Source organism: Notechis scutatus, chromosome Z, assembly GCF_049901735.1.
Source record: "Notechis scutatus isolate UNSWTSFEM ecotype Mainland chromosome Z, rNotScu1.2, whole genome shotgun sequence".
NCBI classification, from domain to species: Eukaryota; Metazoa; Chordata; class Lepidosauria; order Squamata; family Elapidae; genus Notechis; species Notechis scutatus.
The window spans coordinates 62,969,464-62,988,510 of NC_142025.1; the positions used below are offsets into that span (position 1 = coordinate 62,969,464).

Sequence of the window (19,047 nt, forward strand, 5' to 3'; positions counted from 1 at the left end):
ATGCTTCTTTATGAATTCCATTCCTTCAGGGTTAAAAGACTGTTTCAAACTAATTGTCTCTGATAAGAATGAGCCTTGCCAAGGTTGTGCAAGGCTGCCAAGAACACTAGATAAAGTTACTAAGAAATATTTCAAACACAAAGAGTCTCCATACACCAACCAAGATATTCAGAATGTCTACAAGGCTTGAGTGCAAAAACTTCTTTGCTTCCTGCAAATAACTCCAGTTTCTTAGCTGGTTTTTATCTCTTAAGGGAGGGGCCATTATCTTGCAGCCTTACTCCCAAGTTGCCAGTGCTGCTGCAGCTGCTCTTTCCTTCGAGCAGCCCTGCTTGCATGCACACTGGGAACAGGCTCCTCGGGGACCTCTTTATCACTGCTGCCAGCCTCCACAATCTCCAAAGGCAACATTCCACTCCCTGATGGTCCTGGCCCCATCCCTGCATCACACACAGACCCCTCATCTGAGTCCTCACTCTCTGAGATCTCAGCCATCCACACCTGCTGCCGGCGAACCACAACACTTTCAGATTTTGAAATTGTGTACCAGAAAATGGCATTGGCTTATTTTTCAGTTCGCTGTGGTTTATTATAAGGTATTACTCAAAAACTTAAGTTTCATGGCATCATCACTAAGCACTAAGTAGTATAATATGCACCGAGGAAGATTAATCTTATTCTTTTCAATGACGTAAAGCAGGGGTCCCCAACCGCCGGTCCGCTGACCGCACCGGGCCGTGGAACAAGCCTTACCGGGCCACTGGTTGCTGGGCGCCGCCATCTTTTTGGTAAAAAGCAATTTTTCGTCAAAAAGATGAGCGGCGTAAGCGTTCGTGAGCTTTTCCGGCAGAAAGCCATTTCTACCCAAAAAGCTCACCGAAGGTTGGCACCGCCATTTTTTTGATGAAAAATTGCTTCCGTGACGCCACCGAAGTGATTTTTCGTAAAAAAAATGGCGGCGCCAGCTGACGCTGAACCGGGCGTGGCGCTCAGCTGACGCTGGAACCGGGCAGCAAGGCCGAAAAGGTTGGGGATCCCTGACGTAAAGCATATGTAATGTATTCCTTTTGTCAAACAGAAAATTGTGAGTGAAAGAAAGAAGCAGTTAAGATGAAAATACATTAAAGTTTAAATGCTGAATAATGTGAAAAGTGCTGTAGGGGGAACCAAACAAAGGAGATACTCAAAAAACTAGACAATATTCGAGGACATGAGGACAAAAAGGACATGTTCTGCTTTTGCTCAACATCTGATAATCTTATTCAAATTAACTTACAATTGCTGGTATTTGTACCTACTAGTACTAGAACAAACAGACACCCACTATATGATACAACTACAGACAGTGGTAGGATTCAATTTTTTTTACTACCAGTTCTGTGGGTGTGGCTTAGTGGCGTGGCAGGAAAGGATACTGTAAAATCTCCAGTCAGAGGTGGGATTTGCTGGTTTTCTAAACTAGTCAAAAATTTTGCTACTGGTCAGAACTGGTCAGAACCTGCTGAATACCATCTCTGAGTCTACAGACCCATCAGCTTGATATCAATACCTGGGAAGATCCTGAAAAAGATAATCAAGCAACAGATCTATGAATACTTAGAAGTAAGCAAAGTTATAACCTGAAGCCAACATGGGTTTGTTAAAACAGATCATGTTGAACAAATCTTATTTCTTTCTTTGACAAAGTGACTAAGTTAGTGGACCAGTAAAATCTGTGGACATAGTATATTTGGATTTCAGTAAGGCATTTGACAAAGTAGATCAAAACCTACTTCTTGGTAAACTAGAAATGTGTGGATTAGATAGCATCACCACCAGATGTATTTGTAACTGGCTGATAAATTGCATTCAACATGTAGTCCTTTAATGGAATTACATTGCACGCAGGGAAGTAAGCACTGATGTACCCCAAGGTCCTGCTTTAGACCCAGTACTCTTCAATATCTTCATAAACAATTTAGGTGAGGGGATAGAAGGTAAACTCATCAAATTTGCAGACAACACCAAACTGGCAGGAATAAACATCCCTGAATATAGGCTCAAGATCCAGATGGATCTCAATAAACTTGATCACTGGACCCTAACAAAATAAAATTCAATGTAGAAAAAAATAAGGTTTTACACTTAGGCAAGAAAAACCAAATGTATAGATACAGATTAGGTGAAACATGTCTCGATAGCAATAAACTGCAAGCGGGATCTTGGAGTCCTAGTGCACAATCACTTAAATATGAGCCAGCAGTGTGCTCCAGCTGCCAAAAAAGCAAATGTAATCCTAGGTTGTATTAACAGAGGGATAGAAACAAGATCATGCGAAGTATTAATACTGCTTTATAAGGCCTTGGTAAAATCACACTTGGAATACTGCATCCAGTTTTGGTCACCATAATATAAAAAAGATGTTGAGACTCTGGAAAGAGAGCAGAGAAGAGCAACAAAGATGATTAGGAGGCTAAAACATATGAAGAATAGTTGCAGAAATTGGGTATGTCTAGCTTAATGAAAAGGAGTAAGGGCAGCATGATGGCAGTGTTCTAATATTTGAGGGGCTGTTACAAAGAAGAGAGGGTCAATTTATTTTCCAAACCACCAATAGGCAAGACAAGAAACAATGGATAGAAACTAACCAGGAAGAGAAGCAAGCTAGAATTAAGCAGGGATGTCAAACTCAATTTCACAGGATCAGTGTTCTATTTGTCCTCCGTGGGCTAGTGGGGGGGAGTTGGTGAGTGCATTCAGGTGGAGGAGTCAATGGACACATGCATGTGCAGGCCCCACCCCCACCATCACGGTCGCCTTCTATGCATTCCAGGGTGCATAGCCCAGGATGGCATGATAAAATGGGCCAGGCTGAAGTTTCCTATTCTGCAGATGCCCTGGACGTTCTCTGAATAGCTATACTTTTAAAATTGACTATGTCAGAGTATATTCATTAACTGGAATAGAGCTTAGTAAAAAAAGTCAGCCAATGAGTAAGCATGGAAACAGGCCAGCCAATGGGAGCTGACAGCCTGGGTGTGGTTTTGTTCTGTGTGCTTTGTTGAGAATTGAAACTGAAACTAACTTGCTTGCTTTACTGGAAACTGATATCTGCTATGAGCTGCAGCTGCTTGTGTTTTTGCTTATGTTATATTGAAAGAATCTACAAATGGTATTGTAAACTTTACTTATATTAATATGTTATGTCTCCCCTTTAATTGCAGGCGAGCAAAACCAAAAGCAGCCGTTTCAGAATTAATTCAAATCAAAAACAAACCCCCACAAGAAAACGGTTGAGTAAATTCCAATACACAGCAATAAATCCACACTCTGTCCGGCAATCCTGTCGTGGCAGTAAATCACAAGCCTCAGAGATCTTGCTGCATGTCTTCACTCCCAATTAGTCACTTTGCTTCTGGCGAATTCCACCAGCCCAGCTGTGTCCTTTTATTCACTTATGAAGCGTGCTAATTTCCTAATTATTGACTAGCTCTACGCTTTCTTTCTAACTGGGTTTGTCTTCTCAGCCTCCTTCTGTTTCTGACGTCTCAACCATAAGTTTTCCAAATTCTCATCTCCGCTGGAAAACTCTCTCATGCCTTCCCTGTCAGCCATTCCCGGCTGCTGATCAGATAAAGAACCAGAGGAGGTCGAAGGTCCTGACAACTCTATTAATTCAGGTCTGTCTTCCCTTGTTACATCCATCTCCTCATCCTGGTTACTATCCCAATCACTAAGCAATGCTGGCTCATATTTTGCTGCCATGTCCTCATCACTTGAACTCATATCTGCCACAGGAGCAGAATCCAAACCCGGAGCCACAACATTAATATGTATATAAATGTGAGAAGTGTATTCATTTTTTGACTCAAATCTCATGATGAAAGGAATTTTTTCTTTTGAAGTAAGAAAGGGCAGTACCAAGCACTGATTAGAATGTTGACTGATCTTGGAATGTCTTTGAAGCACTGGGAATTATCACACTTTTTGGAGTGCCTTTGAAATGCTAGATACTGGGTAAGGGAAATGTCTGTTATGTGCTAGGTACCATAAAAGATAATAAAATGTAACTTGTATCCTGAAAAATAGATTGTAAATCAAGCCATTTGTATACTGGGGGGTAGTTTTAGGTATAAGAGTAGAGCAGAAACTTTGTCTTCCCAGCTGCCAAAGGGGAGAACCCATCTGCAGATGTATCCAATAAAGCCTTTTTCCTTGGATCAACTTTGAATCCTGGTGGTTTTTCTTAGCCACAATCTCACAATTTGGGGGCTCGTCCGGGATCCTCAACGGTGGTCAACTGGAAAATGGGGACCAGGTAAGAGAGTGGCCACAACCTCCCATTGAGAGGCACCTCTCCCCGAATTCGGTCAGACTCCCGAGGTGACTGGGAATCCAGACGATCCTTTAAAAAAGAACTGAGATGAAATGCCAGCTGAGAGTGTGTGAGACCGATCTGAGTTGGGGACACCCACGCATCCTTTTGACTTTGGAGAGTCCAGGAGCGATCAGATCAGGTAAACTTTGTTCCTTTCATTTGTAGTCAGAAAAGAGAGGGGTCCTTAAACTCTCTGGGAGAAAAAGACTCCTCCAAAACTTCATGAAAATGCTCATGAGGTGGCCGAACAGTTAGATGGGTCCGAATGATTACACGTATCAGGAGATGATGTACATTCTGGGGCATCTATTTACTCCTGAGGAGCGTGACCTCATTCGGACTTCAGCCTGGAAAGCATGGAATGCAAAAGTGAATGGACAACAAGGGGCTGTACCGGCAGATCATAAATTCCCTATAGCTGTTCCCGATTGGAATCCAAACACCCAAGAGGGTAGGGATAATATGCGGAATATGAGAACAATGATCATGGAGGGGATAAAATTGGCAGTCCCACAAGGGAAAAATTTAACTAAAGCCTTTGAAGTAAACCAAGGCAAAGATGAATCCCCTGGAGATTATTGTACCAGACTCCGAGAAAGTCTAGTTAAATACTCAGGAGTAGACCCTGACGCACCTGCTTTTGACCATGCTGAAAATGCAGTTTGTGACTGGAGCCTGGCCAGATATCCAAAAGAAAATTCAGGAAATTGATAATTGGGGAGCTGTGGGAATTGTTGATCTCCTGAAAGCAGCCCAACAAGCCTTTGTGAACAGAGACACTGTAAAAACCAGACAGAAGTCACAGATGATGACTGCAGCTGTACAGGCTGCAGCAAAGAATGAAGTGAAGAAAGGTGGGAATTTTGGTAGGGGTCAGATTGGAGAAAGGAGAGAGAATTTGGGGGGATACAATCAGGGAAGTTTTCGGGGCAGAGGAAGAGGTTCCAGAGGAAGAGGTATGGGAATGAGGCAGCCTGGAATGGATAGGAGTTGCTTCAGGTGTGGGAAGGAAGGTCACTTTGCGCGCGAGTGTCCTACCAACCGAGAAGAGCGGAGTTATGCATTGTATGATGATTAGGGCTGTTCCGGCTCCTTTAAGAGGACCTGCGGGGAGCCATTGGTAAACATTTTAGTGGGTCCTAACCATCAGGAGCGGCTGTTCCTGATAGACACCGGCGCAAGCCGGACTTCTGTGTGTGACCCGGTAGAGGGTGCACATAGATCCAAGAAAGTGATAAAAGTAGTTGGGGTGAGTGGAAAATCGCAAGACGTGAGTGTGTTTGAACAAATTAGACTGGAAATGAATGAAGTGGTGACTGAAGCTGAAGTGTTGTATATTCCTGATTCTGGAGTGAATTTGCTGGGGAGAGATTTGTTACCTGTGTTTGGTATCCAGCTGTGGGATATCGGGAAGGGAGTAAGGATGTGTAAGATGACTGTGGAAGATGAGAAAGCAATTTCAGATGAGGTCTGGGCAGGAGGAGAGAAGGCAGGGCGAATGAACATTCAGCCGATTAAGATTCAAGTGCAGCCTGGGATGACAAAGCTTTGGACTCCACAATATTCAATGAGCAGGAAAGGAAGAGAGGGACTGAAACCAGTGATTGACAGATTGTTGAAACAGGGCATGTTGGAGCCTACTATGTTACCTTTCAATTCCCCAATATTGGCTGTATTAAAGAAAGATGGAAAACATCGATTGGTCGTAGATTTGAGGAGGATTAATAACATAGTGGTTCCCAGATTCCCAGTGGTTCCTGATCCCTACACTATCTTGGGACGAATCCCTCCAAAAGACAAATGGTTTACTGTGATATATCTGAAGGATGCCTTCTGGGCATGCCCCCTTCAGGAGGGAAGTAGAGACCTGTTTGCATTTGAATGGAATGATCCTGAGACTGGGAGAAAACAGCAATTGAGGTGGACAGTACTTCCCCAGGGCTATACTGAAGGAAGGGGAAAGGAGAGCCCTTTGTTGTTTGGACAGGCTTTGGAAGAAAAGTTAGTGTCTTTTGAGAAAGGGAAGGGGATCACATTGATTCAGTATGTGGATGATCTGTTGCTGACTGGGGAGAAAGAAAAAGAGGTTAGAGCAGCATCTGTGGCTTTGCTAAATTGGCTGAAGGAGCAAGGATTGGCAGTTTCAAGGGAAAAGATCCAGTTTGTGGAAAAGAAGGTGAAATATTTAGGACATTATATTCAGCAGGGGGTGAGGTCCTTGGATCCTGAAAGGGTGAAAGGGATCATGAGCCTGGCTCCCCCCAGAAATAAGACAGAAGTCAGGAAAGCTCTTGGATTGTTGGGGTATTGCAGAGTCTGGGTGGACCAGTACACTGTGTTAGCTCAATTCCTGCACAGGAAGCTGGTAGGAAAAGGAGAGAGTATAGAATGGTTAGAGGGAGATGATGAGAAATGGGAAGGTTTAAAGAAGGCACTGTCATCCGCACCGGTTTTGGCTTTGCCCAATTTGAAGCTCCCATTTCATCTGTATGTGTCAGCAGCTCAGGGAACGGCACTAGGAGTGTTGGAGCAGAAGAGGGGGGGCAATACCAGCCCATCGCCTTTCTGAGCAAAACTCTGGAGCCGGTGGTGAAGGGATGGCCGGTGTGTGTGTAGGCTGTGGCTGCTACAGCTATGTTGGTGGTAGAGAGCAGGAAGTTAACCTTTGGGGGGGGCTTGTGGTGCATTCACCCCACCAGGTTACTTCTGTGCTAAGTCAGTTGGCAACAACTTGGATGACAGAGGGGCGGATTCTCAAATATGAGACCATTTTGAGAACCAGCCCTGATGTAGTGATTGGGACAGACAGGAATTTGAATCCAGCATAATTTTTAGAAGGGAGAAGACAGGAGTGGGAAGCTGAGGACCATGATTGTCTGTTGCAAGTAGATCTGATGACAAAGGTGAGGGAGGATCTGGAAGAGACTCCTCTGAAGGAAGGGGAAAGGTGGTTTGTGGATGGATCAAGCAGGGTTGAGGAAGGAAAGAGGAAATCAGGATTTGCAGTCGTGACAGGAGAAGGGGAGGTCATAGAAAAAGGCTCCCTTCCTTCTTCATGGTCTGCGCAGAAATGTGAGTTGTTTGCTTTGAAGAGGGCTTTGGAGTTGGCTGAAGGGATTGATGTGACAATCTGGACTGATTCCAAATACGCCTGGGGTGTAGTCCATACCTTTGGTAAGATCTGGCAGGAGAGGGGTTTTATCAAGGCTGATGGGAAACAGGCTGAACAATTACAGCTTGTGGAACAAGCCTTGGAGGCCCTGCAACTGCCAAATCAAGTGGCAATAGTACATGTGAATGCTCATCAGAAAGGAAGCACCCCAGAGGTAGTTGGGAACGGGTGGGCAGACAAGTGGGCGAAAGAAGCTGCAGGGGAAATAGAGCTGGTAATGGCATCAATTCCCTTGCTAGAGATGGAAGAGGATGAGGATTGGAAACCTGAGGGAAAAGAGAAAGATGATTTGGAAAAAGAAGGGTGTGTGCAAACTGAGAATGGGTGGAGAACATCAGAAGGGGTGAAGGTGGTCCCTGTGAATGCAATGAGAGGAATTCTGGAAAAGGTACATGAGGCAGGGCATTGGGGAACAGAAGCACTGGTGACAGCTGTGAAGCCACATTTTTGGAGTCCAAAGATGTGGACACTAGCCCAGAGCATCTGTTGGAAATGCTTGATATGTTTGAAAGTAAACAAGAAATCAGCAAGGAAAAAAGAAATGGGAGGGCGACCCCTAGTGGGCTGGCCTTTCCAGAGAGCACAGATTGATTTCACTAAATTACCAGAGAAGTGGGGGGTTGGAAATACTTGTTTGTGAACTTATCTTTGGCACTACTCAGAATCAGAACATGTCCAAGAAAAGACACTGGGGTCTCTTCATTCGAGATGCTAATGGGGCGACCTTACTTGGCAAAAATAGGGAATCCAATTCCTGAATTCAAAGATTTGTTCTTGAGGAAATATTTGCAGACACTGTCCAGGTCTTTGCTTTCTCTTCACAAACAGGGATTGTTGGCACAACGACCACCTTTAGCTGGCAGCCAACATCCTCATGAAGTTGGAGACTGGATCCTGATAAAAACTTGGAAGAGCGAAAAGCTGCAGCCCAGCTGGGAAGGCCCGTACCAGGTGCTGTTGACAACTGAATTTGCAGTTTGCACTCGGGAAGGAGGCTGGATGCATTACAGCAGAGTCAAGAAGGCACCGGAACCTGAGAAACCTTGGAAGGCCATTCCAGTGGATGGTCAACTGTTGAAGTTAACTTTGAAGCGGTAACATGCAGCTGATTTGCCTAGTGACTATTTACTTACTCATGGACAGGATAGGAGGAGAGACTGAGATAAAGACAAAAGTTAAGACTGAGGGACAATGTGATCAATGCATAAAAACAACGAAAACAGGGACACAAGTGACAAAGACTCTAATTTTCCATACTCAACTGAGTTGCAGGACAAGAGACTCCGGGACTTGTATCTACAATGGGACATCTTGCTCCATTTGTAAGGATGGAGGGAGTGTCAAATGTTATGACCCGAAAGGTCCCACTCATAGGTACACTATAAGGATTCAACATGGGGAATCTGTTTGGATCCTGGTTTCCTAAGCTTCCAGGGTTACAAGCCATAGTAGCACTCATTGGTATCATTGCAGCGGGATGTGTAATACTACCATGTGTTCTTCCCATATTCATTCGCACGATAACTAGCACTCTCTCCCTGATAGCTAAAAGGCAAGTTACTGAACAAATGATGGTATTAAGGCAACGATATGACCCATTGGAGTATCTGGAGGAATCTCCTGAAGAAGGATGGAAGACAGCAGACTTGCTATTAACTGAGTTTGAGTCAAGGATGGAACAAGAACAGGGGGATTGTGAGAAGTGTATTCATTTTTTGACTCAAATCTCATGATGAAAGGAATGTTTTCTTTTGAAGTAAGAAAGGGCAGTACCAAGCACTGATTAGAATGTTGACTGATCTTGGAATGTCTTTGAAGTGCTGGGAATTATCACACTTTTGGAATGCCTTTGAAATTCTAGATACCGGGTAAGGGAAATGTCTGTTATGTGCTAGGTACCATAAAAAATAATAAAATGTAACTTGTATCCTGAAAAATAGATTGTAAATCAAGCCATTTGTATACTGGCGGGGGGGGTAATTTTGGGTATAAGAGTAGAGCAGAAACTTTGTCTTACGTTCTTCCCAGCTGCCAAAGGGGAGAACCCATCTGCAGATGTATCCAATAAAGCCTTTTTCCTTGGATCAACTTTGAATCCTGGTGGTTTTTCTTAGCCACAATCTCACATAAAGAAGTTAATGATCCTGCAGAATCAGTCTGTGTGTTTTCTGGACTTGAATTTCTGCTGCAAGCTCTAACAGATTCTGGGCCCAGAATCAGAACACACAAAAATAGATTGAATTGTAATTAAGCTGAGAGACTGCCTGTGTTTAAAAGAAGAAGGCAGAGAAGGCTTTGCAAGATGGCTGATAAAATTAAGGAGAGCTTTCTGCCACGTTTGGATCAGAACAATTATAGTATTTGGGCTGCAAAGATGGACTGTTTCCTGAAAGCTAAGGAACTGTGGGATATTGTGGCAAATCGATCCCAAGCGCCCTTAACTGCTGCAGATCAGAGGCAACATGATAAAGCAATGGCTTATTTTATTTTTATTTTATTTATTTATTTTTGTCAATTACTTTCAAGATAATAGGTATAAGTAAAAACATAGTTATGAATACATGGATACATATAAGAAAAATAAAAAAAATAAAAGAAACAATAGGACAGAGACAGTAGGCACGTTGGTGCGCTTATGCACGCTCCCTACAGACCTCTTAGGAAAGGGGTGAGGTCAATAGTAGACAGTCTAAGGTTAAAGTTTTTGGGGTTTGGGGAAGAAACCAGAGTCAGGTAGAGTATTCCAGACATTGACCACTCTGTTGCTGAAGTTGTATTTCCTGCAATCAAGTTTGTTGCGATTAACCTTGCGTTTGTATCTATTGTTTGCTCTTGTGTTGTTATGGTTGAAGCTGAAGTATTCATTGACAGGTAGGACATTGCAATGTATGATTTTATTTACTATACTTAGATTGGACTGAAGGCGGCATAGTTCTAGGTTTTCTAGGTCTAGAATTTCGAGTCTGGTGGCATAAGATATTCTGCAATGAGTAGAGTATATATCATCTTAAGTTTACAAGATGAATAGTTTATCAATCTAGCTGATTTAAAGACTGCAAATGAGGTCTGGCAAAAGTTAAGGACTGTACATGTGATTGTGTCAGCATGCAATCTAGTGCAATTATCAAGAAAGTAATACAGAGCCAGTTTGCAACTGGGAGAATCTGTTGAACAGCATCTGGTGAATGTGCAAACTTGCTTGTGGAGTTAGAACAGCATGGGATGCAGATTCCTGAATCTCAGAAAGTGCTTTTGGTTTTGAACAGTCTGGATGACTTGTTTCTGCAGTGTTTGAATGCAAATCATTGCATTTGGAGGCATTGAAAGCATGTCTGATAGCTGAAGAGCAGAAACGCCATTTTAGGAAAAGCCACAAGGAGAAATCCCTGAGGAGGGGGCCAAGGAGCAGAATGGAAAATTCCACAGACTGGCTGTCTCCAGAGAAGAGAAGAGCAGCAGGGGATATCAGATAACAACCCAGCAACAGAAGTGGTACTTCATTTGTGGAGAAACAACTCATTTAAAGAGAGACTGTTTGCACAGAAGCAAGTTGCAAAGAAAGAATTATTTGCAAGACTGAAGAAGCAGTTTGCAAGGAAGACAATTAGCTGGTGGACAGGCTGCTGTTGCAAAAATTAGCTATTGCAGTAGAAATCAATGGCTAATTAACAGTGGGGCTAATCAAACAATTGCTAATAATTATAAATTGTTTTTCAGGATTGCTGCAGCTGCTGGAGATGCAGTAGCCTTGGCAAATGGCTAAAAGGCTAAGAGGCAGTATGCAAATTTCATATCTAGAAACAAGGTTCAATGATATTGTGTGTGTGCCTGAAATGGAGTATAATTTGTTGAGAGTCTCTAGTTTAGACAAGAAAGGATTTGAGACCACATTTGTAAATGGGAAGTGTCTCATAAAGCACAATGGCATAATATGTGCAAAGGGCATAAAGCAAGATAACCTTTATTTTGTAGAGACAAAATATTCATTAGGCACAAACATTTGGAAATGTGGCAAAACATGATTCATGTGCTCATCTTTTAATCAGTGGTAGTCAACCTGGTCCCTACCACCCACTAGTGGGCATTCCAGCTTTCATGGTGGGCGGTAGGGGTATTGTCCCTACTTTATAAATCACCATTATAAATCACCGGTGGGCGGTTAGAGAAAATTTTACTACTAACAGAGATACAAAAGTGGGCGGTAGGTATAAAAAGGTTGACTACCCCTGTTTTACACTGTTGGCTTGGCCATGCCAGCTTTAAAGTTGTTCAAAAAATGGACCAGTTTGCAGAAGAGTTGCATGTAAAGGGATGTAAGGTATATATGGACTGTGCAGTAAGAAAATTATCAAAGTAAGCAAATTATCAAATTACCAGTAAGCAAGACTAGCACAAGGCAGACAACAAGAGGTCTAGAGCTGGTACATGCAGATTTGGTTGGGCCAATGCCAGCCAGTTTGGGAGCAACAAAGTATACACTGATCATTGTAAATGACTAAATCAGGTTTGGGTTCTGCTATTTACTAAAGAATAAAATAAAGGTGCTACAGAAATTTAAACAATGGATAAGCTTCATGGAAAGAAGGTATGTCAGCTGCAAACTGACAGAGGTTCAGAATTCATGTCAACAGAGTTTTTTGTTTTTGTTTTTGTTGTTGTTGTTTTGTCGTCCACCCCCCCCCAATTTTGTTCTATTGTACTTTACTAATTTATTTGATTCTTTTTGTTAGTTTTTATTGTTTTTTATTTTTATTTTTGTTTTTTGTTTTAAATATGGTTTACATTGGGTAAGCCACTTCAAGTTAATACAAAAGTCACCATGGGCGAATAGGCGGCAATATAAAAAATAAATAAGAAAAAAACAAAAGCAGCAGCAGCTCAGAGCAGATATCAGTTTCCAGTAAAGTAAACAAGTTAGTTTCAGTTTCAATTCTCAGCAAAGCACACAGCGCCCAGCTAATGCCGGTACCGGGCCACGGCGTCCAGCTGATGCCGGTACCGGGCCGCGGCATCAAAAAGGTTGGGGATCACTGCTCTAAGAGACTAGTTCTCCCTCCACTTTCATAGTCTATTCCTGTTTTAACTGCTGTCTATTGAAATATAACATTTATACGGTTTAATGCTTTTATCTTTTATTTCTACACTACCCAGAGTTCTCTGTGAGTGAGATGGGTGATCTCCAAATTTGATACATAAAAATAATAAAATATAAAATATAAAAATAAAATAAATAAATAAAAATAAAAATGAAACGGTCTAAATGAGCCTTTTCATATTTTTGCAGTAGAGATCATTGGTCAATTTTTCTCCCTCTTATTTATTTATTTGCTGATTGATTGATTGATTGATGACATTCACATGCCACCAATGTTCGAAGTTACTCTGAACAGCTGATATTATCAACAATTAATCTGTGAAATGACTTGCCTCCAGAAATTAAAATACTGGAAGTTTTTTTTAAATCAAGTTTTTTATTTTATATTACTTATATTTATCAATGCGTGAACAGTGTGATACCTGGGTATCATACATTTAGTACAGATAAATATATTGTTGTAACTCATGGTTATTACATTTCATTTTCATTGTTGCATGTTATTTAAACATATCTAATACTACCGCCATTCAATTTCTAAACCTCCCTCTTGTTATTGCATAGATCTTGTTATATTAAAATATGTGTATTGTTGTTCCCCTCTTATTTCTATTTCTATTCTTTCTTATTTTTCCCATTGATTCATTTAAGCATGCATAACATTTCTTTTTGCCATTATTTATTATCCCTTATCTTGTATTTGATATTTTAAAAATTACTCATTTATTCACCCTGCTTTCAATATCCCAAATATCCAACACTATTAATTGATTCAAATATTAACAGTATTCAATCGATCCCGGGTTTACATCTCCCACTCCCCACAATTTCTAATCCTTAAAAGTTTAAAATTCACCATATATTTTAACACACTGTTAATATTAATACCATTAAATTCCCTAATCCTAAATTTCCACCTTCTACCCTTAACTTATTTTTAAATAGAGTAATTTCTGTTTTTTATTATTGTATATGCAACTGTTTTCCCTGTTTATATTTTCTACTTGTCCGTTTTGCTAATGTGTTTTATTGCTATCCACTATCTCTTGGTCTCTTTGGAATTCTGTCATCTGTTAGCTTCTCAATCATCTTTTTATTTTTGTCTCTTGGAAACTTGTGTTTTTTTATAATGTTTTTGTGCTCACTAAATATTCCTTTCGAGTTGCCCTTTATCTCTTTTGAACACCCATCCATAAATCATTCTTTTTTTGAGAGAGAGATTTTTGTTTTTTCTTTCTAGACTTTCCCTTTTTTGAGGTTTTCTTCCCCCTCTCTATTCTGTTATAAGCTTTTAAAGTATTATTTACTTGGTTCCAACTTATCAGTCCTTTCTCTCCACCATCTTTATTTTCTTGAATCTCACTTTGATTTCCCCCCCTCAACTGCCTCTTCTACTTTCTGATCTATTTCCCAAATATCTCGTTCCTCTTCTCCCAGTTGTTGCAGGTCCTCCACACTCATTTCTTTATTTTTAGGCACACCCCTTGTCTCATTATTGTTCTTTATAGTTCCACGCATATATTTAAGCATCAAAATTATTTCTTCATATCCCTCCATTATCACCTGGTAATCCATTTTATTACAATTCAGTAAAAAAATACTTGATATATCTCTATAATTCCAACAACTCGATATTTAAATACTCCCACCAATCCAGTTATTAGTAAAACTTCATTTTCATGGTTGTATCTCCAAATCCCCTAAATTTATAATTTTTTAGAATTCTTTTGTAATTTATAGTCTTTTAACTTGCAATTGTTTGTCTTTCCAATTGTCCAAATTTTAAAGTCTTATTTAATTTTCCTTCTTTCCTCTCTTCTTCTATTCTTTTCTTCTTTGACCTCATGTAATGTTCTATCAGATAATATTAATAGTCCAAATCCAAATTAATCCACAGTGCTTTCTCCAATCTTTTGAGTCCTCAGTTCAATAACCAGTTTCAATAGTAATTGTTAACAATTTAGTTTGTCTTTGAAATCTTCAAAAAGGAGTAAAGCTCACTCAGTAGTTCAGAATAACCAAGTTGCCTTCTGAGATGAAGTCAAGGTCAAACTGCTTTCCTAGCTTTGTTTACTTTCTTCTATTATGTGTATTAAACATACCACACTTTCATAGAGGATTTGATACTTAATACTCTTCTTCATCCAGTAGATGGCACTCCAACATTAAACAGAATGTCAAAACAGCTGATTTCTCTATAACTCCCTGGGGTTTAGAACTTACAGATATAAAAGATAGTTCCTCCCTTTCAAGTTATTCAGCTATTTTTCAAGTTTTCTATATTTTAAAGCTTCCTCTAAAGATTATTTTTGCCTCTTAAAATAGCATTGAAATGGATAGTTCCAGCATTTCAAAAGTGCTAGATCACTTCTGTTTATAGTTGTGAACCTCTCTTCCTCTAGATACTCTTTTGGGGTTAAAAATTTGAATAAAGCTCACCCAGTTCACGCACTGTTCACCAATGTCTGCTCCTGCACAGTGCTTAGATGCTCATCTTCTCACCAGCTTTTATGGCAGCCTTCTTAGATTGCTTCTCCTCCTCGCTGTGGCTTAGAGGGAAAAAACTTTGGGGCTCACAGGAGATTGCAATCTCCCCTGCTACCTCACAGAGTACTCCTCCTTAGCTTCACTGCCACTACAGGGCAGTTTAGGCTTCTATCGGGGCTCACAAACAGGGAGAGAACCAGTATAGGAATGGAGGTGACTGTTCTCTATACCTGGTAATCGCTGGGAGGCTTCACCCCTTTCTCAACACTGGAAAATATTGGACAACTATTTGTCTGAAATGGTATAGGGTTTCTGCTTGAGCAGTGGGTTGGATTAGAAATCTCCAAGCTACCTTCTTTGTGTTATTCTGTTATTCTATTATTCTGTAAAACCCTATCTATCCACAGATAAGACAGGAATCTTGACTTATACTTTTCAAAAATGCAGTTGATTTGTTAGGATAAGTAAAGTAAAATAAAGTAGTATTCCCAAACCTTTACATGCTTCATATGAGTGAACATCAACTCCCAGAATTTACTATTTTCTTTAAGGGACTCCAGAAAAAGTTCAGGGAATCACTATTGTAGTTTTCACAAAAGAATATCAAAGGCAAAACCTAGGATCCAAATAGCAATCCACAGACATCGATACATATGGTTAAATTATTCTGTCATACCAAAAAGTAGGAGTAATATGTAGTATATACCATTTTTATGAGGAGGTTTAGCCCCACATCTTTGTGGCATCACTTCCACCCACCCCCTCCCTTGGAGGACTGTGAGGTCATACTCCTCTGCCCCGCTTGCCCCACAATCCCTTTTACTGGAAACAGTGAGATGATGTTTTCCTTGGCCCTCTATGTCCCACAATCCTATTCACTGGAAGTAATATGTTGTATTAATTATTCACTAGAGAGCATTCTCATTGGTCCATATTTGTAAAGGCAGTGATTGATAGCAGCAGCCAATGACATTGCTGCTATGCCTTAGATCAGCTTCCCATTGGCCAAATTCACAAGTCTGCTTAATACAAAAAACAGAGGCATATCTGATTGGATGGTTGCTTATTTGAGCAGTGGGGAGGCCCCAAAAATAATTTAAAAGCCTGTTTACACACCACGGGGAGTAAAGGCATTATCAATGTAAAGTAAGCAGGCCCTGTCCCTGTTCTGGTACCTGTTTCCTGTTGTAATGCAAGGAATTTGGGTATCACCTTTTCTTTGTTCTAGGATGTTTTACATTGCAGAGATGTAAAAATAAAATACTATTTTGCAAAGCCCTTTTTGTATGCATGTTTTGCTTTTTCTGAAATGGTTCAGGGGTTAAAAGACTGGAAAAAATAAAATTAAGAGAGTGGATGGGTGTGTAAGGTGTGGTGATCATCACATCGACTAGCACTAATGCATCAAATACAGATTCAGTCAAAGAGGCATGTAACAGGATATAACAATAAAGAGAATGATTGGGGTTTGAGGGGTGACTGAGGAAGGTTACATTTGGAAAATGTAAAAATAAAAAAATAAAAATATAGGACTTATGTGCATGCTTATTTATGACAATTGGGCACAGGACATGTTGGGACATATCTCAGTGGGCTATTATCTGGGCATGCACTGTAGAGTCATATTAGAGAACATGCATGTGACACATGTGACTACATGTGTGACAGGCATGTTTGGGACATGTTCGGGCCTGCCCTAGGTGTTGCCTGCTTTTAACGGTCTGATAAAAAGGGTCTCTGCAGACAGTTGCCAATTTCAGCCACTTAAAGCATAGCCCACGTTTAATGATAACGTGCTTTTATGAAGGAAATAATAAAAATTATGCTAAGTTAGAGCCAGGTGATGATTTATTTGATGTAAAAGTGATACCTGAACCAGCAAAGAGAGTCTGTCAAGTTAGGAAAAGATTTTATTTAGTTATTTGATTTGATTTGTCAATCACTTACAAGATAATATGTATAAGTATAAACATGAGTAAGAATACAGGAAATAGGTACAAATAAATGGGGACAATAGGACAGGGACGGGAGGCATGATGGTGCATTTATGCACACCCCTTGTAAAGTATTTAATATTGAGAGTAAGCGTGACTTGGTGATTAAAATTTGTCATTGCTGATTCTGTCAAACACTAAATGGTGAGTTTATACAGACTGAAAACTAAAAAGTTTCATGAGTTGAAAATCGAATATATAATGTGTGATATTTCTTCTTTCAGAACTGGATATTCATCAGAACACAGGACTTTTGCAAGTTGTCAGGAGTTGCATTGTAAAGATACTAACTGCACCATTGTTTAATGGGATGCTTGCAAAATGAAGACCAAATGGATGGAATCAATGAAACAAGTATTGTTAAAAGACTGTCTTCAAATAACTATACCTCAAATTGTATAGATAATCATTAATATTTCAGACAAAATCAGTAAATTGTATTTTACAAGGGGTACACTGGATGAAGTCAAGGCCTGTATACAAAACACATGAGAAGATGAAGGAGTCACTGGCATTAATGGCAAAGATAAGAAATGAGACACCTATATATGTCAAGAGATTGATATGCCAAAATGTATCAGAAATTTATTACAAGAAAATGTTAATGTAAAGGGTGTGAATTCCAAATAAAACATGTATACTAATCCATTTGGAAATCTGTTGTTATTTCTGTTTGGTAATGGGTATTTAGAACCGGGCTGGGGGGGCAGATGTCAGTGAGAGGGAGGGTAATAATTGCTGGAAGAAACATGACATCAACAGCATCGGAGTACTGGATGTGTATTTAGTTAAAACTGATAAGAAGGTGCTAGTTAGTTAACCATAGGAGCCCTGCTCTGTTAACCAGTAAAGAAGAACTTTTCAGGATGACAGATACTAATGTAAGTGCTTTTATAACTATTTTAAGATATTGCATGGCATAGATATAGTAAATAATATTTATAGCAGGTGTTTAGTGTTTATTAGGAGGAGGCTTACAGATTTGCCATATGTTAAAGCATATGAAGGCATTCTTTTTCCTTTTACTATGCAAATATTAGAGGGACGGATTGTCCTTTTGGGTAACAATACGGATTCCAGTTTGATTCAATGTTTCTTTCAGAATGTGAAGATGAACTGTTTGCCACATTTACAATGCCCACAGATTCTCAATGGCTTGTATATAATATTTTAGGGGTGGCTCTACATTTTCTGTAGCAACAATGATACCTATATGATTCAGTGTTTCTTTCAGAATGGGATGATGATGAAATGTTTGCTACATTTACAATGCCCACAGATTCTCAATATAACAGGGACTATGGGGAAGCCTCATTATGAGGGACACACGAAAGTGAATTAGAAGGTACAGTATTTAATTTGCAAACATAACTATTGTATAAAAGACTTAAAGTATTAGGGAATGCAATGAAGGTCTGTCATTATACAATAATATGTGTGGAAGGGGTTATGTTTCATACTATAGTCAGTATTATTTACTTTAATAAACGTGAGAACCCAGTACCTCATTGCTGTACATTCCTTTCAGAATGGTGGAATGGTCAAATGCATGCCAAATTCCCAAGGAACAGTGTTTCACAAGGTGTTCAATGGGGTGGGAACCCATAACAAAGCACATCACATGGACCTGTGGAGGAACCACTGCCGGAAATGGAGCATCTAGCTATCTGCAGCATATGGACTGGAAGAAATGAAAATGCAAGGTAGGAACTGTTTGTTAGCCTTGGAGGTCATATTTTACTTGGAAGCTTTGAGGCTGCCACATTTAGTGCCTGGGAATTTGGGAGGGGGGTTTTATAGAGAGGTGAAAGGTTATACACAAAAACATTCTTTCTTAGAAAGTCAAGGACATGTTACCCTGCACCTGGAGAGGAGTGTCTGGAGGAATGTCTCCAGTTGGGATGATGTTTGATTGGTTCATGTGATGGACTGGTGGCTTCAG

General features: G+C 40.2%; 1 protein-coding gene across 3 annotated transcripts in view; it reads left to right on the forward strand.

The window, feature by feature from the left end:
- Positions 1-17,753, forward strand: part of ITGA9 (integrin subunit alpha 9) — a 588,311-nt gene extending 570,558 nt beyond the window's left edge. For all 3 annotated transcript variants that reach the window (XM_087946920.1, XM_087946922.1, XM_087946923.1), the window contains one exon: positions 17,330-17,753. Coding sequence is in view for 1 of the 3 variants with exons in the window: in XM_087946922.1 (XP_087803048.1) it covers positions 17,330-17,386 (57 nt within the window). In the remaining 2 variants the exon portion in view is untranslated. The remainder of the gene's footprint in view (positions 1-17,329) is intronic.
- The last annotated feature ends 1,294 nt before the right edge of the window (positions 17,754-19,047 follow it).